Source organism: Pomacea canaliculata, linkage group LG1 (assembly GCF_003073045.1).
Source record: "Pomacea canaliculata isolate SZHN2017 linkage group LG1, ASM307304v1, whole genome shotgun sequence".
NCBI classification, from domain to species: Eukaryota; Metazoa; Mollusca; class Gastropoda; order Architaenioglossa; family Ampullariidae; genus Pomacea; species Pomacea canaliculata.
In genome coordinates this window covers 22,565,283-22,590,144 of record NC_037590.1, presented here as the reverse complement: position 1 = coordinate 22,590,144, position 24,862 = coordinate 22,565,283, and the positions used below count along the sequence as shown (strand labels likewise).

At 34.9% G+C, this 24,862-nt stretch overlaps 3 protein-coding genes across 4 annotated transcripts in view; 2 read left to right on the top strand and 1 right to left on the bottom strand.

The window, feature by feature from the left end:
• Window positions 1–4,438, bottom strand: part of LOC112575092 (WD repeat and FYVE domain-containing protein 3-like) — a 47,721-nt gene extending 43,283 nt beyond the window's left edge. The window contains 6 exon segments of the mRNA XM_025256668.1: window positions 645–831; window positions 1,099–1,291; window positions 1,489–1,763; window positions 2,042–2,165; window positions 2,414–2,627; window positions 4,301–4,438. Of these exon segments, the coding sequence (XP_025112453.1) occupies window positions 645–831; window positions 1,099–1,291; window positions 1,489–1,763; window positions 2,042–2,165; window positions 2,414–2,611 (977 nt within the window). The 5' untranslated portion in view covers window positions 2,612–2,627; window positions 4,301–4,438.
• On the top strand, window positions 4,404–16,280 carry LOC112575083. Of its 2 annotated transcripts, XM_025256645.1 has the most exons (12): window positions 4,404–4,519; window positions 4,809–4,913; window positions 5,316–5,466; window positions 9,374–9,501; window positions 10,182–10,314; window positions 10,676–10,748; window positions 11,500–11,653; window positions 12,220–12,416; window positions 13,315–13,493; window positions 14,516–14,694; window positions 15,175–15,262; window positions 15,489–16,280. In XM_025256645.1, the coding sequence occupies exons 3-12, from the start codon at window positions 5,346–5,348 to the stop codon at window positions 15,692–15,694; spliced, it is 1,458 nt and encodes a 485-aa protein (XP_025112430.1). In that variant the 5' UTR covers window positions 4,404–4,519; window positions 4,809–4,913; window positions 5,316–5,345; the 3' UTR covers window positions 15,695–16,280. The 2 variants fall into 2 exon arrangements, with proteins under 2 accessions (XP_025112430.1, XP_025112438.1); XM_025256653.1 differs by lacking the exons at window positions 4,404–4,519; window positions 4,809–4,913; window positions 5,316–5,466 and adding an exon at window positions 6,121–6,176.
• A 1,078-nt stretch (window positions 16,281–17,358) lies between these two features.
• Window positions 17,359–24,862, top strand: part of LOC112574170 (transmembrane channel-like protein 5) — an 11,940-nt gene continuing 4,436 nt past the window's right edge. The window contains 16 exon segments of the mRNA XM_025255061.1: window positions 17,359–17,468; window positions 18,064–18,161; window positions 18,340–18,789; window positions 19,137–19,229; window positions 19,476–19,695; window positions 19,995–20,064; window positions 20,435–20,713; window positions 21,232–21,380; window positions 21,681–21,801; window positions 21,803–21,832; window positions 22,019–22,177; window positions 22,363–22,502; window positions 22,850–22,934; window positions 23,216–23,313; window positions 24,090–24,182; window positions 24,707–24,782. Coding sequence (XP_025110846.1) covers window positions 18,080–18,161; window positions 18,340–18,789; window positions 19,137–19,229; window positions 19,476–19,695; window positions 19,995–20,064; window positions 20,435–20,713; window positions 21,232–21,380; window positions 21,681–21,801; window positions 21,803–21,832; window positions 22,019–22,177; window positions 22,363–22,502; window positions 22,850–22,934; window positions 23,216–23,313; window positions 24,090–24,182; window positions 24,707–24,782 — 2,145 coding nt within the window. The 5' untranslated portion in view covers window positions 17,359–17,468; window positions 18,064–18,079.

Below are 24,862 nucleotides of genomic sequence, written 5' to 3'. Positions count from 1 at the left end.
ATTCTGGAGAACAAAGACATAATAAACAATTTGTGTTCAGAAAATGATGGCACAACCTATAAATGTTTAAATAATGTTTTTTTTATAGGTCCAGGACACACAGCTTTGAGCCTAATTATTGAACAACTTTCTACAGCATGCAAGCATGAATGTGGCATAAATATGCTGTTTCGTCTTTAGGAATACATTCCTAGACTGAGCCAAGCAAGAGATTAAGCAATAAACTGTCTTTCCATTTCAGTTTATCTGAGCAAACATCATCTGTTCTTTATCAATTAAATTTTTCCACTCTAAAAACAGTAGACACCAACTGCTTATAAACTTCATGTCTGTTAGTTCAAAAAGTTGTTCAGATCCCATCATAGGTCAATAATTAAAACATAGGCACACATACTATGTGGTAGACATTATAGTGTTATAAAAATACTTTTTTTGGAACACTTCTACTATCCAAACTACATAATGCCATGTGATTTCTTCCTAAAAGCATCTAAGATCTCTAACAAAAAGCATGTCTATGAATAATATAATTATAAACAATATAAATAATATTGTAATTATTCAGTGCTATTACAATGTGACTATTTAATGTTTTGATGCTGCAAAGCAAAAGATTAAAAATACTCTTTGAAAAATTTTGTCACCTGAGCAAAAACTCTGAAAGGAAGATGTAACCCTGACTGGTACGAAAGTCATCCAGCAGAGTCTGTGAGACCTCACTGGAATCTTTGAGAAAGCAGAAGACTGTAACAAACATTTCTACAAGTTCTAACGGAGACAAATCCTGTGCCCTCTGCATGTTCTCAATGCATCGCCTCACGCAGCCTTTATCTGCAGACAGGCCAAACATCAGAAAATCATTAGAATTCAATAAGTTATTATCAAACTGAACAAATCTCATCTTTTGTCTTCTGGACAACCAAACTGCTTATATAAATGACAGAAAACAAATCTCATCTCATTGGATTTGTTCACAACAGGTATGATCTGGATTGTGCATTTTTCCCATACCTGAAGTATGTGGACAAGGACTGCATCAAAACAGAATATAAACTTGAATCTAGTTTTCATCCACAAAGAGACAGACATGTCACCCACCATGAATATACTTGACAACGCTTGGCGTCAGACCATGGCGAGAGAGTGTGACCAGAACTTCGCCAGCAGATTGTCGCCAAAGTGCATTGTGTGGCAAGCACCAGCTAGTGATGGCACTGAACAGGAGGCTCAGATCATCCTTTCGTGCTAGCTCCTCCGCAGGGGATACATAATTACAAAGTCGCACAAGCACCTGTGCCAAATTTAATAAAACTTTACTTAAAAATAGGTTAACATTTTTGTTATACTTTGATACCACATGTCTTAAACAAGCAATAATTTTTTTCTTTATTTGAAATTTCAGGACACCTCAATCTTACACGCACAAAATATTACAATGTCTGTAGCTTCAAGGTGCTAAAAAGAATAAAGAGACAAATAATATCACACCTGCACAAAGACTTTCTGGAGTAAAATGCGTCGCTCATTGGGTGTAAACTGACAGCCAGAAGACAATGCATCTCCTCCTTCCACTTGGGGCAGGTCAAAAAACAGGTAGAGGCATTTAACTAAAGTAGAAGGCAGTGATGCTGCTGTCATACAGTCAATAAGAGCCTGTCCGCCCAATGAAAGAAGGTTGACAGTGCTCAGAAGCATCCATCCATTCCCATTCTCCACTGATGATTCAATCTCCAGCAGATCCACAATAGCTCTACTGGCTGCTTCTGAATCCCACAAAGACATTAGATGTAAATCAATCCCACTTTTACAAACACAAGATAACTAGGAAATAACTACACACTGAAATTCAAAAACCTTTGCTATTCATGATCCTTAACAGATGTCTGTCTTGTACAAATAGCGCCAACTTTGGAAACAAAATTTACAATAATTCTGTAAATGTACCAAAATTAATTGCATGTCAAGTGAAAAAAAAAAAATGTGTGAAATGTCTTTGAATTATACGAGGGTAAGCATCTTAATTTTTCAAAAATGTGTCTACCTGTGGACTGGTTTGAAGCTCGCCGCCTGATTTCAGTCACCATTAGTTTTGACACATGGCTACAGAACTGAAGAATATCTCCCCATTTTTCTGTCATGTCTGAAGAAGGTGCATTCTCGAACACCTGCAATGGTTTTTTTTTATAATTTCAATGATCTGACAGACATATAATGGTGGTTACAACAGTATTTTTACTTCATTTCAAATAACTTAAGCATTTTATCTTTAGCTGCTAACATTACATTATGTGACTTTGAAACAAAATCCCTAGTCACTTTTACAAATACATCATGTTCATCATTCTACAATTGCATTAATTTCTCTATTCTTAATTAAGATCTGGTAATTTGTGTTTAAAAAAAGCTCAATGACCTTGCAAAATAATGGCAGCATGTTGTACAACTTGTCCTCCTGTTCTTTTTGTGTAACCTTAGATGATGGGTGACGGAACTCGGCAAACAGTTTTCGCAGATGCATTAGTCCCAGGGTGGTGTCTGGTCCCCCTCCTTGGTGACTTCCCTCCCCTTGCTGCCCTGACCTTGATGGCAGCATTTTTCTCATGAAGCTCATTCCTGTTGGTAGTGTTCTAAAGGAAAAGAACCTTGATCATTTCTCATACAAAACTCAATTTTCAAGCTATGCAAAACTAAACTTTGGATACACTTATCAAAACATTTGCTTGAATTCTAGGGCAGATAACTTAAATAAGAAATGAAATGAGATGCATAACACTGCATGAAAATGTAACCTAACTAATCTGATTGGTTTTTTTTTAAATGACCATGCAGATATTAAAGGAAGTCCATTAAGATATATAATGATATGACATTAAACGAAATCCAATTTGGTAAAGCTTAGAATGTATCACACCAAAAGCAACAAATTTTTAAAAGTACGAACTTAAAATAGCATGGTGATAGGTTACAAAAGATATTCTGAATTATCAGGATGGAAAGGAATAATCAGTGCCAAAGACGTAAACTGCAATGGAAAACTGAAAGATCAATTTGCAACAAAAAAAAAATGTTAGGCAACAAGAACTACATGTATTCACAGAATGTTGTCCTATAGTGCACTGTAACCATTCAGAGACAATCTTTCAATGGGCAGGTAAAGGTAAAAAGAATAATTGGGTCCAACAAAATAGTGGTCACTGGAGCAGTGAAAACTGCTCTTAAAACAGTCTCCAAATCAACCCATTCTCCCACTTGTTTGACCTATTTTGATGTCTGTCCTGCTGGTATGGTTTCTTTGTCTTTTAGTACTTTACAAGTTCTGTTGCCCATCCTTCTGTTTCTATATGTCTTGTTTTTGTCTCAAGCACAGAGTGCATACTCCTATACATGCTTGATTCTCGGCTATATAAACTAAACGATATTATTATTTTATAAAGTGGTTCTTGGTTTTGCATGGAAAAGGCACGGCCCAACTCTTTCCTTTGAACATTCTACCCTATCTGATAAATCAGGTACCTGAATGCTAGATGAGGTGAGTAATTTTACAATCAAGAGCCTATGTAATCAAAAAGGTAGCAACTTGCTCCTAAGTGCATTAACCACAAGGTTATGATGCTTCTTTTATGGGGTATCATAATTAAATTCTAATGCAAGTATGCCATATTATGATGATACTGGTAATAAATATGCATTAGCTGATATTTATATGCAAAATAATGAATTTAATAGAAGTAATTTGTGAAACCGAAAAATTAACCTTTTTTTTTTTTTAATTGAGATATTATAAAGACCATATACCGATGTTTTCACTTTATTGTCTTTTTGTGCTTAATTTACATGTGCTTTTACAGAATCTGTCACAATGAAGCCATCTAGAGCAAGCACAAATCTTTGTTAAGTAAATGCATTTCACTGCCAAATTTCCACCATCCATTAGCATTCGAGCTAGAGCAGTACACCCAATGGAAGAAAATGTCGTCTGCAACACAACGAATCTGGCTAGTAATGCCAGGCTTGTTTTGTGTGTTAAAGATTCTCAAGCACGTTTTGCCTATTTGACAGAATTATATGAATACCATGTATAGGTCCACTTCACCTGATCTAATCCGAGCGAAATCATAGATGACAAATTCCATCCAAAGAAATCTCTAGCAGACAACACGATCGAAGCCACGAACGAATCTTACACACTTATTATGGCTTATTCTCCTTTTAAAGGCTACCTCCGTTTGAGACACCAGCAAGAAAAAACAGACAATGGACTGCATTATTTGTCTGGTTCAAAACCTTTCAAAATACTTACGTCACGAGCTTGTAAACATGATTTTGAGCTGATCAGTAATAATTCATTATCGGAAGTAGATTTGCATTTTGCCTCATTTTCCTTATCCACTTCCGTGGAGGTTTCTGACCTCACCGTCAGAGTGCGCACGCATTCGGCGTTGCTAATGTTCGCAGACTGCAGAACGAGGAACAGATCTCGCATGTATAACGTTCTAAAAGCAAAGCCAAATGACGAGAAGTAGCACATTTTGCTGTGGATACATCTTTTAAAATTTAGTTAATTTATTTAGATAGCAAATCACGTACTTTCATTTGATTAGTTGGCTTTTTGTGAAACCTCAATTAAATGGCTCGATCGTGTAAAGCGAGGAAAATGAGGGATAAATATACCTCCAGAATAAAATACCTTAACGTCCTTTTTTTTAGTTCTTAAGTGTCAAGGTGTGTAAGAAAACTCGGCTTATTCAAGTTCCTAAAATTTGCAAAGTGAGCTTGAAGTTGTATACATGCGTTGGTACTTTTTGTAGTATCGTCCATTCTAGTGGTGAATTAAGATCGAGATCTTGCAAACTGTCGGAAAGAATTTTAATTAGCAGACGGATTACTCCTTACAAGTCAGTGCGTTACAAAAGGTAATGACATATTCTTTTGATCTGAAAATCTGACCATGTGAGAGTGATCGAATGCACAGACATATTGTCTTAATTTGTCATCAAGAATGCATGCAGTTACCACAATGAGTCGGAAGAAGGAGGGTGAATGAACCCACCAGTTTTATAGTGTACGTCATTGCCTTTGCTAATTAGGAAGTTTCAACACTATAATGTGCGCATTGTGACGATATTGCACCAGTTTGAACTGTTTTCAAGAAGACAATCCACTTGTTAAATGCAGGTGTACAATCACAATCGTGCGCCACTGCATGTTATTCAAAAGCACAATTCTTGATTGAAAATAATAAAATTTGGTTCTTTTGCTAATCAAATCAAAAGGCCGTTAAAAGAAACATTGAAAATCTTTTTTTCTTAATACAGAGATACAATAATAACTTGCTGAAGAGTTATATGGCACACAGAGGTGAAAGTGACTGGGAAACCAGTCAGGAGGAAGTTGATGAAGATAATCAGAAGGAAAATGATGAAGATGAGGATGAAGACAAGGAAGAAAAGTATAGCCTTATGCATGGTAAAGTGAAGTGTTTCGAGTGTTTCTGCCATTATTCTTTAAATATTTTAGGTCAATGACAGAATTATATATATATACTGTTTATTTCAAATACGGCTGTCGCTATCATGCATTTGATTGCACATACACACAGACTCGACATGAGCATCATTTTATATGTTATCAACATATTTTGTTACGAGACATTATCGTCTCAAATACCATTCATGGTTTTTATGCATTTCTTTTTTAAAACAATTTCAAACTATCAGTATATATACGTGCTTTTAATTTTATATGCAGTTTATATATAATTCTCGTTTGCATTTGTTGTTACATTTTTTTTTTCGAAAGGAAGGAAACACATTGCATTTATATTCTTCTGTAATAGTTGTTACAAGGGTTTATAAATGGGTAAACACGATGCAGGAATTCTCTTTGGAGTAGAAATTGCAGTCGTTGATCAGTGTTAACATACGTATACGTATGTATAATAGTAATTCTCATTATAGTTTTTATGAACACCCAGCCGGTTTTAAGTTGTGTTAGATGTTTTATCTAGTTCAGCTTAACTTTTTTGCCTTGAGATAAACAATTTTCGTTCAAACTTCTTTCGGGAAGTTCGTTACTTGAGTGCTTTGTCATAAATTATCCATGAAGACAAAATATCTAAAAATAGCCTCCATGATCATGTGACTGTTTCCTCGCAGGTAATGGGTAATCTGTAGCAGGTCCGTGGTTTACCGTATCAATTTAGCATGATACAGTTGACTTTACTAAGTAGTAATCAGTCCGTAAAAAAAAAAAAAACTGGTTACGTGCTTCTCTGGAGGTTTAGAACTTTTCCCGCAGATGTATAGGAACTGTATACAAATTAATTGTGTGGGATCGGTTTCGTGGTTTGAGAGAGCGGACTTTTGTGGAGCAGACGATCAAGGAAAAAAGTAACACCGGATAACCGTTTGACCTAGAGAATGTTGTACTGCGGAAGTACCACTTAAACAACTTGTTCTTTCTTAATAAAAGAAATGCAGTTTACTTAAACTGATAAATACGAGACAACAGAAATCCATTAACCCTTTGAGGACCGTAATGATTGTACACATATAATTTAAAGATTAAAGATAGGACATACCTATGCCATGCAAGGACACCTCTATTACTAGGTGAACCGCCACCTGTTTGTCCCTGGTGTAGGGAAAATTTTAATGTTCTACACTTTTTGATTATCTATCCGAAGCTTCAGACTACTCGTTGTCAATTTTTTACAGAAAAATCTTTATTTTCCTTATTTAGGTCCGTCCCATCGGCAGCAATCTTTTCCTTCTTAAAGAGGATAGGGCTCTACCACCAAATTAAAATTTTTTATATCCTGATAGTTCTTTTTTGTTTTTGGTGTGATAGTAACCTTTTTGGGCTTCAACACCCCTTTTAATGCTTTCCCACCCTGTTTTACATTTTGATTACTTATTATGTTGGCCTTTTAAAATATATCATGCTTATAAGAATTAGGAAGTTTTTATTCCAAAACCTTTAAAGTTACAATTACTTTTTGCCATGATATAGCCATAGTTGCTAGCATGGCATAAAACACAAACAAACAAACAAACACATATAATTTTACTTATTCTGACATATTTAGGAGTAAAATGACCTGTAGATTCCAAAAATATTTATTTGAAACTGATATTCTGCATAGTTTTCGAGATACAGCATGGGACAGACACGTCCCTATAATGGGTGGCAAGGGAAAAGTGTCTTAAGCAATATATATATACACGATCGAGGGTATGGGCTTTATCATTTAATATTTTTATCCGAATAATGATCAAACGTACTGACGTCATGGAACATAAGAAATATAATATGACTCTGTGATGTGAACGAATTCTTAAGATCCATCTTTTATGCATGTAAAGTAATTTTTGAATGGTACTTCTCAAAACATCTAAGTAATGTTGTGTAGCACTAGGGAACATGCATACAGGCTTATATAGAAAATGTCACATTGTCAGCCCTGCTTCAATTTTGTCCTTTTGCACAATGATCTCTTGAGTTTTTCTAAAACTTATGCTCAGGTCATGGGGTTGGCATGATCTTTTTGCTGCTTCAAACAGGTCCTGATGAAACATTTCGATCTTTTCCTGTTTGTGTAAATTCCAATTTAGTGCTCTTGGTATCATTTGTCTGTACTCAAGCTGTGATATCCCCTTTTACTCAGGATCGAATTCCTGATTCATCTGCGTCTAAATACAGTGAGCATTGTTCACTGCTATGTCAAAAAATATTCGAAAGTAGTACTTCACCTTTGATCAACTTCATATGTAATCTTTTTCTGATCCACAAGATCTATGCCTCCCATAAATTTGTTTTAGGCGACAACAATTTCAGGGCAAGGCACAACAGATGTGTTGTCTATCCACTTGACACTGGTAACATCATTTGCTGAAAACATGGGGCTTTCTCCATGTTTCATATTATTTTCTTGAGATTTTTTCTGTATGTGTTTTCCTAGCAACACAAATAGTTCTTCACAGGTATATTTCCTTTTCTTGTGACTTAATTTGAAGCAGTAGTGAATTGAGGAAGTTATAAATGTAAACCTTACAACACCAATGCTCAAGTAGTTTAGTCAGAATAACAACCACTCCCTTTCCTAGTCCATATTCAGTTTCAGTTTTCTTCCCTATGTATAAGTAGAATTGACATAGATAACTGGCATTTGAATCATGTACCACTCCTTGAATTCCTATTTTATTGGGTTTTTTAATTTATTGCCTCATTGTGTTGTTCCCTTTGAATTTTATCAAGTGTTTATCAACTGATTGTTGTTTGCTTGGGTTTCATAGATTTCGACAGCATTGACTGAAGGAATCTGTTCTCAGAAGCATATCTTCATTGTTTGCAAAGTGTAAGGAATTCTTAAAACTACTTCAAAAGCGATTCTGAGGCATCACATTAGCAACATATGACACCTGGAGATCAGGTTCAGTGGACTAGTAGTCCCTCAAGGATGGAACCTCATGATATCCTATTACAAAATTCATTCCCAAGAAAGTGTGGATTTCTTGCTCATTGGTTTGGAAAGGAATTCTTTTCTGCTACATGTACTTTGCCCATCAAAAAGAACTATCAAGCCAGAAAATATGATTTTTTTAATATCTCAAAGGCATTGGGTTTTTCATTTCAGTCATTGTTGCATCTATTTCTAAAACACGAAAGATAAAGGCGCAACATAAAAGTTTATTCTTGTATGGCCCATAGGGACATATATTTTCCACAGCAAAAAATCAAATAATTTTTGTAAACCGACACAAAAATGCTGAAACAAATATTTAATACATCTTAATAGTGACATCCCCAAGGAAAACCCGTGGCATTTTGTCCACTTGGCACATAGTTTGTTTTGTAAAAAAAAAAAATAAAATAAAATTTTGCTGTTGCGGGTGGTCTTCAAATGGAAAATTCCTGTCAATCTGACAATGAAACTAATAATGCATACATATCGAAACCAGCATTATTTATATAAAGTTAGTGACATACTAAATGATTTCATACAAATTTGGCTGCTCTATGTTGTTTCAGTCGCATTTGAAGTCCATTTAAAAGTATGGAACAAATATGTACTTTGGTCCTCAAAGCGTTAAGCATTTAAACATGAACTTGCATGATACATCCATGATTTAAAAGCTATAAAATATTATTAACCAGTTTGAAGAAGCAACGAATTGTCATATCACGACTACAAGCATTTTGGAGTGCAGAAGAATGAGCAGAACGGAATAAAAGCCATTGTTGTCATTTAAAGTAAACATTCATGTGTTATTTCTTGCGCGACTGCCCCACCCTGCGTAACCATGTAAAGGAGACGTGTGGGTAACACTTCTTTAAAAAAAATTTTTTTTAACTGTTTTGCTTTCTTTGTAAGATAATGACAGAGAAGCAGACAGCACAAGTGATGGCCTGTCTTCTGAAGAAATGAAAGCCCTTTCTAAGATGCATTCAGGCAAGAAAAAATATGTTGGTGAAGGCAAGCCTGAGGAATCCTTAGAAATGGTTTGTGTGAAACTCATACTAAGTTTTCTTTAAAAAAAAATTTTCTGCTTTTCTTAAATGAAATTAAATTTCGACTACAGTATAGCACACACTTTCATAAAAACAGCTGTATCATCCACTTAAACAGTCATGGAAGATCTCTTCAATAAATGATTATTTGTTAGTTAACCAACTGTCCTATAGCTGTCACTTTGCCATCTTGTATATCATTAGAAGGGATTTTTGTCAGTTTAAAAACTTAAAAGTTATGCTTACAGATACTTTATGTGCTTCTCTAAAAACTGATGCATTAATGGTTGCACTAAGCTTTCTCACTATTTGGGAGGGTGAGATGCCAGCACCAGAAAATGTAAGATTGGTAGAATTTGGTCACATTTAGGTTTATAGACAGATGCAGCTAGAATCATCTCAATTTTGTGATCATTCATCTGCAATTTATTTGTGGTCATATTTATGAGCTAATTATGATGTGATTTAGTGGAGTCCCAGTTTGGAAGCAGCACCAAAAGCTAATTTAATGAAAATATAAAGAGGGGTAGTTCACGGAAAGTGGAAAGATGTAATTATAGATTCTGATGTAGAAGGTACAGTCATTGCCTAGTCATTGTTCAGTTTTTGTTAATTATCTTCAGATTCTTTCAGTGTACTAGTGAATTAATTTTTAATGGAATATATTACAGTTTCCCATCAGTTACAGTGAGGAATTAGTTCAGCCAAGTCCCTCCCTGCCCTTTTCAGCATCTCGAGTGTCACAAACTGAGTGTATTGAGCTACATGAAGTTGAAGCCACAATAGGAGATTTACCATTTGCAGGTATAATAAAATTTCAGAATCAGACTTTGTATGCATGCTCATGTTTAACTTTTTCTATACAATTTGCACCCACAAATGTTTAACAGCTACAGCTCGGTTGTGTCAATACACCCATATTGAATGAGTTAACACTATCTTCTTTCCAAAAGTTAATTTGATACTCCTCATTACTTTTGTTTTCCCACACCAAAAACCAAACACAAGACTTCAAAGAAATAGTAGGTTGCTGATGTTCTAATTTCACAGCTGATGAAAATTTTGCATTGTATTAATTGGCTTATGCTATAATTTTTTGCTACAATAATTATTATGGCATACGAAAAAAAAAAAAAAGAGCCCAATGTTTGAATTCTTTTTGTAGCTTCTGATTTTGTGGACTCTCCTACAAGTAGTGCAGAAGTAGCTGAGCAGGATGCAAAGCAAACACCAAGGAAGTAAGTTGTATTTGAAAAAATCACATTGTTCTCCACTTTCTTTGTTGCATTAGAATGTTTTACAATCATTCATCTTTAAAGTTGCAAATTAAAAGTAAACAAATGTAATTTTTTTGCTCAACTGTGTGTGGTTTACTTTTATGAATAGATATGTTTGATTCACTTTTTGCTGCTCATATGTTGTTGAAGCATTCTCACTTTTAACATTGCTTCCTGATATAGCCACCATCTTGTCAAAGACAGGGGAAGGCTGGCCAGAGTTATTAAGCAAGCAACTGGCATAAAACAACTACCACTATCTTACTTGTATCTCAATGTTTTTCTGAAAGATGGCAAATCATATTACAGACTTTGCACACCCTCTCCACACCAAATTTTAGCTACTGTAATATTCTAGCAATAGATAAAAAGTGCCACTTGTGCAGAGAAATGTATAAGAGAGTCTTTCAAGCCAACAACCATCGTCATCTGTAATAAGAGGCACAAGGATTCATAGGATTTTGTTGTATTGCATTCTTGTGTGTGGGAAGGATGTTTACATATTTATTATCAATGTGTGACATGTTTTCATTTGTAAGTGTTTTTAAGTGAGCCCAAGACAACTTTTCATTTTGAACTTTTGAATTATGCTGACAATAAAGCTTGATTAATCGATTGATCTAAAAATTTTTGTAAATGTTGTCAAAGATGTTCCTTCTTCGTTCAGTTGGTTGTTGTTTTTTTTTATAGCATCACTGTGAAACTGTTTCAGAATTCAACAGCTGCAAAATGTAATCTACACATTCTTTACCAGGAGATCACCAGTCAGATTAGCAGTGTTTTCCACCATTGTGGTTGTAGTAGTGGGGCTGCTGATTTTTGTCAGCATTTTGCCAGCAAGTTTTGTGTATGTGGAGTACTATGAGGTATGCATTGAGAAAAATAATCATCTTTATTTTGCCGAGTCGCTGAAATTGAAGAAGCTATGTAGTTCTTTACATCATTTGCTAAGAGTTTTGCTTAGCATTCAAAACAATAAAAGAATTTATAGTGTCTCTTGAAGCTAATGAACAGTTGTTCTACTCCTCAAAAGTTTTAATTGCTGAACGCTGAAATTACCAGAATTTTTATTTTTTACACAAAATAACAAGAGAACAAAGCATGTATAAGAAAAGGAAAATTATCTTTGCAGAAATCAGTCGTTGTTAGAAAATATTAGATCAGTGCCAAAGCACTCTTTTATTTTTGAACCAGATGTATCTTGTAATGAATAAGCTCATTTGGTGGGACAGTAACTTTTGATAGGGGCATTATCACTTGATGACTGCATGGTCTTCCAGAAAAATAATCACCTTTTTTCCTAATGCATTAATTTCTTACATCGTACAATAAAATATGAAAAGCATTAGAAAATCTTGTGCTTGTATCAGGAATCTTAAGCATTGTCTAAATTTCCTTAAAATGTTGTGTTTTTTTTATTTTTGTACTACAGTTAGCATTAGCAAGGAGTTACATTTCTGGAAGAGTGAATCGAGAAAGGACATACTATCCAGGATGCTACTTACTGACACCAGACACAGATCTTATCCGCTTTGAAGGGACGGCCCACTTTTTAGACTTGGCATTAAGTGTTAGCACCTCAGACAGGCTTTCCTTTGGCTTAAATGTAACCTTGCAGTACTTTATTAAGTAAGTATCACCTTTTTATGAAATCGTGCAGATAACATAATATATTGCTGGAAGTAGGCTGTATATCATTTAAGAATAAAGAATACCAGTTTATATTCTTTCAACATGCCAAATTTTTCTGCACTTTATAGACCCTTAATAGAATCAGTGATGCTATTTAAAGTCAACAGCTGTTTTTAATTATGGTTTTCTTTAATGCAAAAGTTTAAGTTTTTTAAAAACTGTCACAAGATAACTATCATGTAATATATGCAGTTAACCTTACAATCTAAAACCCCTCCCCTCAACACACTTCTTAATTCTACATCACATTATATGGAGTATTTTAACGCTATAACATGCAGTTTGAACCACTAGTTTACACTGTTACAAATAACCTAAAAGGTGATATTAAAAAATCAAATTCACTGAGATAAGTGATGTGTACATATGAGTCTTAGTCATAACCAGTCTTGTGTCCTCCTTCCTATGAAGGTTTGCAGAATGTTTTGATTTATAATCTGTGGTGATTTTCATTATAATATTGCCTACAGGAGTGTAGTGAATAACTTTAGTGAATAGCATACAATTTTATTCAGTGGTTATTTATAGGGTAATTTAAAAAAAAAAATTTAATTGATGGAAATATAGGTGTCATAAAGTGTAAGTATTATTCTGGGAAAGTAGGTTAAGCGATTAGAATGAGGTAGGAATTATTTTTATAAGAATGATGTAAACAGGGCTTCAATTATCTAGTTATTTACTGCCCAAGTCATTTCTGAGACTATAGATACATTTGGAAAATGAGTTCTGACTATACAGTCTAATAAAAACCTAGAAGTTTTTTACCATTATATCTCACCATGAGGTCTAACGAGAACTTTATGGCAGTTTGACTTGCTAGATCTTTTCTGTGCAGACCAGAAGAGCTAGGTGATTTGTACAGAGACTTCGAAGACAATTACAGAGATACTGTAAAAGCCATAACTACCAGTACTATTAAGAATGAAGCTGTTAAGTTCAGCTTGGATGAATATCGCTTAAACCGCTCCTTTGTGGAAGAAAGGTTTAAAAGCGTCATCTTTGACCGGCTTGGAGGTGAGTTTGGGAGGTTCCTTAGTTGTGTGGTTGGTGTGCTTGTGTAGGAAATTGTGAACTCGTAGCAAATGATCGGAAAACTCTCTTTGTTCACCCAGCAGTGAGTGGGAACTTCATCTTTGTGGGAATGCTAACGACAGGAGAGGTTTGCCTTCAGCCACATGCCAAGTCTAGACACATTGAAGCAGTTCCAGTTATCTTTCTTTTTCATTTCAGTAAATTTGCCAGTCTTCTATCTGATTGTTGCAAACTGTTGTCTGCAAAATTCAATTCTTGTTAAAACCCAGAATTGTAAATGTATTTTTTCTTGTTGAGATTTAAAGTTCTTACCAAAAACATCTCATTTAATGATCAAATTCTGCAGCATATGATTTAAAATAAGTATATATTATCCATATTGAAGTTCTTATTAATTATAACTGGATATGGATTTTAGCTGTAGAATTAAATTACCTGCAGTTATGGGCATTGTTTGTATGTTGTTATATATATATATCAAACCATAACTTCTGGATTACTAGAAATTACATTTTTTTAATATTTGCTTTTTTGATAATGAAGGTGATGAAAATACTGGCAGTCATGGTGATAATAGCGATGATGATAGTAATGCTTTAAACACGCCTTTGAACAAGTGTCCAGTAATATACACTAACAAAATGATGCTTGACTAAGGAGACATAGATGAAGGAATTTGACATAAAATGTCAGTAAATCTAACTTGAATTTTTGCAGTGTTGAAGCAAAAAGACACATTAGTGAACTTCCAAATATTATAAACTGAAAAAGAAAAGAAGCTACGCTCATATTTTTCTATATAATACATGGGACAGAGAGAATATCATGAACAGAGCAAAGGAACCTGTTGCTAGACCTTCAGTGTCAGATATACAAGATGGGGCATGACCATGATGCCAACGGTAACATAGTTTAGCTATACTGTAGTCAATAAAAGCCTGAACTGAAAATCAGCTGAGATTATAAAGCTAAAATATATTGACATAGGGCCTTGCATTCTGCAGGTAACTGCTGTAGAAGCTGCTGCCCTTGGCACTGTGCCCAGGATTTTGATTGTCGATCCTGTGTTCTACATGAATCTTGTCAGTCTGGAATGCACATGGAGATGCGACACTTCCAGATGGGAGCGGTGGATATTCCTGATACCATATCTGAGCATTATCTTCGCCAGGTCATTTTACAGGTGTGCACAAATTTCCTAACATTTACTTCTTTTATTTACTGATAAAAATAAAAAGATAAAAATTATTTTTAAAAAAAATGCTTTTTGTGTTTGTGATTGTACCTGAGTAGAGCTGTAGAATTACAGGAATTTCATTTCAATGATCATCATAATGCAGCTGCTGTTGTGGCTGTAAAATGCAAATATTTGTTGAAATATATTTTCTAAATGGTGTAATTTTGCAAGCTGTACACATGAAAGACAAACTGAAAATGGGAAACTGCTTAATAGCTGAGATAATATGAATGAGCAGTAAAGTTAAGAGTCTGTACAATCTTAACTAATTTCAGTGAGAGAGGAAATCTACAATATGAAAAAATCCATCAGTGACATGAAAAAAAAATTTGTAAAATATTCATTCCATAAAATAGGGAAAAGTGAAACATCTATAAGAACTATACAAAATTCACAGGACTTGACAAGTGTTGCATTTTATTTCAGATTGAGGCGGAAACAGAACATTTTGTTCAAGAGCATTTAATCGAAACCAAACACACAGAACAAATGAAGCAGAATATTCTAAGTGATGGTATGTTCCTCTATTTTTTTTTTTTTTATAGTTTATGCAGAAATATAACAATGTGATATGAAAGTGAACGGATTTTTAAAGGCAAAAACAAATCTCTCACTTATTGCATTTAGTACAATGGGTGCTGTGAAAAGAATATTAACACCCTTGCCAACCCCACTTCCTTCCCCCTTAAAGTAATCATATTCTTTTCTTGAATGTGTATTAGCTGATGAAAATGTTGCAGCTGCTGAGTTACAAGAGAATGCTACAGCGTACAGTAACATCATTCGTGTAGCAACACGTGCTCAATATGAGAAGGAAGTGCAGCTGTCATACATGCAGGCAATGAAAGATATGTATAGTCGATTGAATATCACACAAGAAGAGCATAAATTGTCTTTGATGTTTCTCAGAGCTCTTGAGATATTTCAGATAACTTGTACAACGTGAATTTTAAAAAGTACACACATATGACAAGTTCACCAGAAATGTTTAAATGTGGAATGAAATGAGAATTTCTAAAAAAGATGAGAATACCTTTTTAAAGTTGCTCTTCTGCTTATTGTTTTATAAAATGTGTATTAATGGCTCACTTAAGAGATAGACTTACTCTTAGAATTACTTTCAAGGGTAGTTCATTATAAGATACTACTTTAACAAATCTAGGTGACTGTCAAGAGTGTATTTTCCATGACATCCCAAAAGCAGGCTCACTGTTATGACAATGCCTCATTATTTAGAAAGATGTACAAATATTTTTACATAAATATACTACATGTAATATAATTTTTTATGTATTTTAGAATTTGAATGCCAATGTAAAAGAAATATCATTCAAGTGAAACCTTTTGGTTGTGTTATTGTTAGTGAGTACTATTTAGCACTTAACTTTCTAAATAATATGAATACTTTATAATATATGAATAAAATACCTTATAAAACAATTATTTATATATCAGTTTATTGCTACTTTATAATGGTTATTATATTTTAAAATGGTCACATTCAGGGTGGTTTAATAAAATGTTTGAATGTTTTTAATATTGTACAGTACATTTTCTTTTGTAAGCTGATGAGTGTTGAGCTTGAAAAAAGATGAATCTGGAAAAGTAAATGCTGTGTGAATGGGTGTGGGAAAGATGTCATCTGAAAATGATGTTATTAGTTGATAACAGAATTTACCTGTCTGGAATTCATAAAGTAACTGTCACATCCTGATAGATCGAAGAACCTTCAGTATCAGCGGGAAATCTATCACAACTTCATAGACTTCAAGGCTTTTGACTGATTCTGACATGAGGGGCTATGGCACGTAATGCAAAAATTCAACATTGAAGGCCTTGTCCCAGTCAACAAGCAGTACTGCTGGCCGGATAACCAACTAGAAGCTTACTTTTGGATGAAACCCAGTATGCAACCTATGATTTGCAGACGACACAGACCAGTTAACAAAAAGTGTAAATAACAGAGAAAGAAAAAACACTACTCAAACAATGTTGATAATGATGCTTGTATACAAAACAATTATGAAGGAAATCAAGAAAAAGAGAGAAACATGCCCATATCGAGATGTTAAATGTTCTTGCTACCTTTGAAAGCGGCATCTGTCACTTAATTCATTTACAGCAAATGTCAAATACTTTAATAACGGCAAAAAACAAAAAACAAACTGCATTGTTCTAATAAAGAGCATGCTCTTTCAATGCTTATAATGACTAAAGCGAAGATTGGGGAAGATTACACTACTACGTCTTCGGTCACTGTGTTAGACCTCGAACCTATATATACATGTCCGTGATTAGATCAAAGAGGATCCTCAGCAGTTCTTATACTACTTTCTAACCAAAACAACGAAATAAAACATTGCAAAAGAGAACAAATTGCTTTGACAAATAAACAAGAAAATATTTATAATCGATTTTTCAGAAATTTTGCTTTTGCAATGACTAGTAATAAAACTACCAGGCATTAGACAACTATAATGAGATACCGGAGGTTTGCAGCAACACTGTACTGGCTTTGCTGCTTCGGACAGCTATAAATGTAGGTCAGTGGCACTAAGGTCAGCAGGTTAAACTTAAAAATAGCTGCCGTGAGATCATTTCGGCGTGTCCTTCCGGGATCCCACGTACCCAGGACCCAGTGTAGGACCCAGTCCTTAATTGCCGACTTCAAAGCAATTTAAGTGCTGTCTTTTGTCTGGTCATAATTTATTACTAGAGAGGTAACTTTTGGCTCACTGTTTCTCGTTTTGCTATGCGCTTCTTAGAAGATATTATATCCAGTTTAAAAGAACGTTTGAAGCCACGTACTATCGAGCTAGCTGAGATATACATACAGTGTATTAATTATAATCTCTGTTTACAAATACAGTACGTCATTTTAATACTGAGATATTTTGCAAAGTCGGAAACGATTTCCTCCCATATTAGGTTTCATGCAATGACAGGAATCAAAACACTGCGAAAAACTGAAATTAACTTTTAAATTGTCGCTCCTATGAAGGTAAGACGAACGTAGAGGATTGAATACTTCTGGGTTGGATTAATAGTAAACAGAGAGCATATACTTTGGAGTGATTTATTTATGCAAGTATTTTTTATGCAGTGTTTGTTTACTAAATACAAAGTACAATCTGTCAGTAGATCAGATTTAGAGCAGTTTGTACCATCATCTATTTTAAATGATAGCGTTAATACGTACAACAGTATCGCTCACGTGTATCAACGTGCTTGTTTTCATAAACTTCATTTTTGTGTAGTGATTTAAATAATCATCTCCGTGTATTTATAAGTTATATATGGCTTTACTGAGGACAGAAGGCGAACAAGAAAAATGGACAGGAATTACCACTACAGTGAAGATGCTTATAGAAGAGGACATTCTGGGTATCCCCAAAATATACCCATGCAGCGCTGTAAGTCATTTGTACAGGGTGTGACTGTTAAAATTCATGATTTAAAAATGTGCATTTAGTGTCTTAACAATAAAAAGTATACTTTTTTAAAACTCACTGCCTATAAAAAAGTACACTTTTACATCTATTCGAATTAATTAAATATTGAAAGAAAAATTTGATTTGTTTGTGCTTTCAGTCAACCAAGATTTCGCACAGGAATCTTTGGAGAGGCCTAGTAGTGGTCTTATATCGGAAGTTCCTGCAGACTATAATGAACCTGAAGAAAGTCCCTTTCACAAGCCACAGACCTATCAGCCAAATGAACAGATGGGAGGGATGATGATACGTCCTGCAGACTATCATGACAGTCTTATTGAACCAGACTACGGTCCCTCCCACAGGCCACATGTCTATCAGCCCAAGGAACAGGAGGGGCAGGCAATGGCACATCCTGCAGAATATCCTAATAGCATTGTCGGATCCGACAACCATCCAAACAGCAGGTTACATGGTGTGTCACAAAGTGTTCCAAAGGAGCAAGGCCACCACAATGCAGGCTTCATTCGTCATCCATCTGTGAGGCAAAAGGATCATATAGGCTCTTCTAGTGAAAGCTTCAGAGGGACACCAGAAGAGACAAAGCACTGTAATGTTTACTGAAACATGATTAATATTTTCCAGCCCTAAATATTGTTATTGAATGTACCTTTCATTTATTTTACACAACAAAATTCCATCACTATTTGACAAAATTCTCAAATTATACATCTTAAAACTCACAAAATAAATAAATTAAACAATTGTCCTTAACATGTGCCTGTCTTTTAATATTTTTCAGGATAAATGGAAAAGTCTGTTAATTGGCAAATTTAACTAACCCATTCCCCCATAGTTTATAGTGTACCTGTTAGTGTTGAGAGTTTCATGATTTTATGCTTTTACTAATCACATGCCAGGAGTTATATTTTTATATTCATCTTGCTATGATCCAAGATGACTACCTTGATCTTGGAGCAGCCGGAAGTGATGTGCATGATGGAGGTGCTATGGATGATCTTTTGAAAAATCTGCCAAGTCGCCAACTAGGTACAGACATTAGTTTTTTTACTTTGGCTGTTTATATATTTGTAATTTTTATTTATTTTTTTATTATCATTACTGAGGTGTTCCACATCTGTTCCAATGAATGAAAAACATCATATGCATGAAGAAGTGTCAGAAGTCAAATTAGAAACAGTTTTGTTGACTTGCTTCCCTAAATAAAGATTTCTTAATATGCCATAAATGAACTAAAAAATAAATGGAGAAACTTTTTTGTCACAATCATTTTAGAGGCTCTGGGAGCCATCAACATGTCAAAAACAATGCATAGGAGGCACTCACGCAAGGCTACTCATATCCATGGGACAGTGAGATGGCAGAAATCACCTATTGAGAATGAACAAATTGACAGCATTTTTCCACAAGAGTCAATGGATCCTGAGGAAGAAGAACAGGTTGATGAGGCAATACGTGGCATGCCCACCACCATGTCAAATCGTCGCAAAATAAAGTAGGCTATTTTATTCCAAACATGAGAATGCTAAAAAGAATCATTTTTCTTTCCTAGATTTATCTGTGAAAGTAATTTTTGAAGTTAAAAAAGATCCAGAGTATAATTTACCTTCAGGCAGTAGGCTCAAGTGAAGTTAACACCATTTAAATTCCGTTTTCAGGAAACCCATGTTGATTATCTGTTAAAGGTAAAAAGAAAAAAATGTGTTTTGGATGAGTAAAATAATAAAACCAATCATCTGTTTTTGTATATATTTTTTTTCTTTAAAGCATTCTTTGTGACTGATTTTATCTTAGAAATAGAGTCAGCCAGAAAAAGAAGAAAGCTCCAAGCAGTTGGAAGAGAATGAAATATAGTTTTGGAATGGTAGGTTTTATTTTTTAATGATAATAATGTTTAGTATTAATGAGCACTGTTTTGAACTTTTGTCTATATTCTGAGAAAAGTTGCTATGCCTTTTTTTTATGACATTATTTATATAAGCAAAGAGAATTTACATCTAGGTTATGGCTTAATTGATAAATCAAGAAGATAAATTAGTAGCAATTTTATGTTTAGCTTTGGATTCTGACTAAAGTAAAATATACTTGGGAGGTTTACTTTTGATGTGTTGATTTTATTCTGATTTGGAATACTTAGCTGGTTTAGGGCTATGATTGTCTGTATGCTCTAATGCTTATTAAAATAATTGTGGCATTACTTATACTATTTTCTGTATTGTTTTTGTATTCTGCAGAGCTGGCAACACTTTAAGTACAGGGTGGCCAACTTGATGTATGCCTTGGAACTCTGGCGTCTACCCCTGAAGCAGATTCAGGGGCACTTTGGCACTGGTGTCCTGTCCTACTTCCTGTTTCTTAAATGGCTTCTTCTTATCAACATTCCCACTCTGCTGTGTACGCTCAGTTTTCTGGTTATACCCCAAGTCCTATACCGCTGGCTGGAACAAGAACCCAGGGGCTATGCAATGAAAAATGGCACAGACTTCACAGGGATTGAACTGTTGACGGGCTCTGTGAGTTGGTGGAGTCTTTCCTTAAAGTCTTTAAATTTCTAAAAGTTTCTCAGTTTTCTTCCAAAAAGTGTGCTTGAAAACTCATTTGTGTTGGTAGCATTTATTTTTAGGTTTTGGATGAAACTGATGCTAAGGAAACAGTTTTAAGTAAAGTTTGCAAGGGAAGGAAAAGAAAGAAGAATTCAATTTTAAGTGGAAAGAAGGATTAGTGGTTTGGATGAAGTTATGAGTACTAAAGACACAATATCTGACCATAATCCTTGGGCATTGTGGGAGCTACAAGTATAGCTACTTAGTTGTTAATAAAGATAAGCCACACATTAGAGGTCCTATGAAGATTTGTTTAAATGTATGGCGTTTGGGACAGGTACAAAATGTCAGTCAGTCTGCAAATACCAATTATGCTTGTTCTGACATCAGCAATATTATAGAAATTTAACCATGTCATCATCCTTTTCTCATACAAATTTTTTTTTATTTTTGCTTTAATTGATAGTCAGAAAATGCTTTCTTTCCAGGGCTGGTTCACCAATACAGAAATGTATTATGGCTTTTACACAAATGAGACCATCAGTATACAATCAAACCGTCAGTATGATATGAAACTTGCTTATCTGTTCACCTGTGGAGGATATTACTTTTTGACACTGATCATCCTTGGACAAAGGTAGAGTTTAGTCACATATTTGTCATTTAGACAGATTGTTAAAAAATTTGCGTAATACATATATACATACAAATACATGTTTGCAAATATTGATTTACATACTATAATGGCAATCAAAACTCTGAATGAGAAGAATTTTATTTGTAGTTTTTTGAGCCCGCATCTACCCAGGGAAATGCATTTTACAAATTCTTTATTATTCCATAAAACACAGTGTGGAAAAAAAAGTAAACTATTGTTTTAATAATCTGTGGAGAGCTTGCCGACCATAAGTTCATGGAGAGTTTATGTTTTTCCCAGCATCCTTCAGTCTTACAGGAAGTACTACATTGAGACAAGTGGAACTTTCAGTCTCTACTACATTAACAAAGTACTGGGAAGCTGGGACTATGGCATCACATCTAGTGAGGGTGTTAAACTGCAAGCATCTCAGCTTTTATAATGAAATCAAAGTAAGCTTGTTTGCTTTGTCTACACGTGTACGTTTTTACCCTTCTCTTCATCCTGTGCATGCAATTTTACCATTACAATATTTTAAAATTTATTGCTACACTGTGACTTTCTTCCTTTAAACTGAAAGTTTGTCAGTGTTGAACATCATTGTGAATGAAGATCATTTTTTGGTGAAATATATATAGGAATACTTGGTTGGGACCAACAAGGAGACCAAGAAGAAAACAAGAAAAGAGTGGTGTCGGATTTTCTGGTGGAGAGTACTGATGAACATAATTGTGTTGGGTCTGGTCGCTGCAGCTGGCTATCTCATCTACTTCTTGTCTGATGAGAGGAGTGAGTCTGTAAGTGTTGCAAGCTAGCTTTCAGCAATGTATTGTACAGAGAGATTTATCTTTCTCATTTATTATTTTCTAAAACAGTTTTTTTCAGAATCCTTTGCTCATGTCCTTAACTTGACCGAATCACTTTCAAGTCATTTTATGGTGACAATAAATTTTAATGGTATAAGAAGTATGAATTGTTGCAGGAGAGGAACAGTATAACACTGATGATACTACCTGTGTGTGTTGGAGTTTGCCATCTTGTTCTTCCTGGCATCTTCTCTGTCATCTCCCATTATGAGCGCTATGATAAACCCAGATATGCACTGTACATGGACCTCATCAGGTACACCATTTTGTCTCCTTACACTTTTCTTTTAATTTGAATGCAAAGTGAGATAAAACTGTGATAATTGGATGCTATATCTTGATTTCTGGCACCAAAGTTTTGTCTTGCATGCAAGAGTGTCTTCGGGTTGAGTACTTCTTACAGTTCCTTGTTGGCAAGTTAACAGCTGTAACTTTTCGCGTTTCCAGCTCTAACACTAGAAGAATGACTCTCATTCTCTTTTTGTGTGTGTGTGTGTTAGAATCAGCAGGCTCATCTATTTCTTTGTGGATATGTACTGCAATGGTTGTTGATCTGGAGTGCTACCATGGCATTATTAGGTGTTTGAATGTGCTTTTTTGCAGATCCATGCTGTTACGGTCAGCTTTGCTGGGTGTCTTAGTGTACTTCTGGTACAGGAAAGTTGCGCTAAGAACAGATCTTTCTACGGTCAGGTTCTTTTCATTTTTTTTTATTTAACAACTTTCGCTGAATTTTTAAAAATATTTTGGTTCCTATCACCAGGTATAGAAAATATTTAACTAAGCAGCCTTTACTTATAAGTAACAATGGAATAAATTTAGACTTCTCCACTTGACATTGTAAAGTTCCTAAGTGTTATACCAATGTCCAGGGATCAAAGAAATTAATTTTCTTTTAGGATGTCTGTTGATAAAACATATTTAGTTTGTCAGAGGCCTGACAGACAGGTTTTATTGTATTTGATTCAGTGCTGGGAGACATTCATTGGACAAGAAATTTACCGTTTGGTTCTCATTGACTTTCTAATTGCTTTGGTGGGGACATTCTTTTCAGAGTTTATCAGAAGGTTGGTATCTACTCTGTTGTTGTGAAAAACCTTTGCTGTGATTAACCACATCTGGTGTCATCTTACTCTTTAATAAATTGAGTGAATAGGTGATTCACTCAGTTATGTGAACTTGCAAGAAAAGTAAAAGTCAAGATAGTCAGTTTGTCTTTCACAAGAGAGAGCAAAGATTAATGAGATTTTTTTTCAATGACTGTATAAAATAATGTAAAACATCACTGCTGAGAAAGAGGTCAGATTGTGATGCTACATTTGTATACAGATCCACTTAATTAACATATGGTGCTAGCTCTCCCATTGGCTGAGTCCTTCATAGTGTAAACATATCCATAAACAGTTCCCATGCCAGTGCTGTTGACCTCTTTCTATGCATGGTTATGTGTGTATTTGGAGAAGGTAAAGTGGATATTCATCTAGATTTAGAGAAATAGTATCTTACACACAGCTCTGTTCTTTACAGAAAAAAATTTGCATTCCAGTAGTCCTTTAAGATCATGCATTTATTCTGTTTTTTGTTCTGTATGTGAGTGGGATAGTGTGTGTGTATATATATATAAATGTGTGTGTTTGTATGTGCATGCATGCACTTGTTCTGGTGGAGATGCATTTATTGTTTTTTGTGTGCATTTATTTTCTCATAATCTTATGTATGACTTTGCAACAGTCATTTCCCTTCAAAATCTTTGAGAGCGAGAAAGAGGGTCAGGAAAAACCTGAGACTGAACTGTTATTTTATCTACTGATTGTTGAATGACACTGTGTTGTTATATAAACAGATTGATAGCTAAACGCGTGAAGCGACTTGGTGCTCCAGAGTTTTCCATTGGACGCAACACACTTGAACTGATCTATTTGCAAGGCCTCTGCTGGTGAGATTACTCTAAAGATTGAGTTTGTACTGAATGTTTTTAATTACACATTGAAGAGTAGGCATTCAGGCTCCCCTCCCCTCTCTGAGCCTTTTTCTCTTTTGACTGATTTGCTGTTCAGCCTTCGTTTCTTTTCTTCATTGTCTCAGAATGATAGTACACACTCTTGGTATTATGAAAGGGTACCAAAGAGACCAAGCCTTGAGCTGTGGGCTGGTCTTAAAATCAGCCATGGCTACCACATAGCCAGAGGGAAGGGATTGTTTTGCTGGGTGGGGTGGCATTCCAGTTTCCCCTTTTGCATGGGAATAGGCATGGGTTGAGGAGAAACACACAAAATAAAGAGTTCAGTTCCTTTATTATATAGTTAACCTGGGTGTGTTACTGTCTGAGTTTTTTTGTGACCTCAGAGAAGAAGTGGGCTAGAAATTGCTGAATTTGTTATCTTCTCATTACTTTCTCCAGCTGTGTGGTAAATGTGGGTGATCTTACCAGGATGTCATTTTCACTTTCCTGTGTTTCAGGGTGGGAACATTTTTCTCCCCTCTCTTGCCATTCATGGTTGTTATTGTGCTGATTTTTGTATTCTATGTGAAAAAGGTATGATTTTCTGCAGGTTATGTGTGTTTTGAATACTTGATTTTGAGCTCACTGCTGTGTGTTTTAGCTTAAACTCTGAT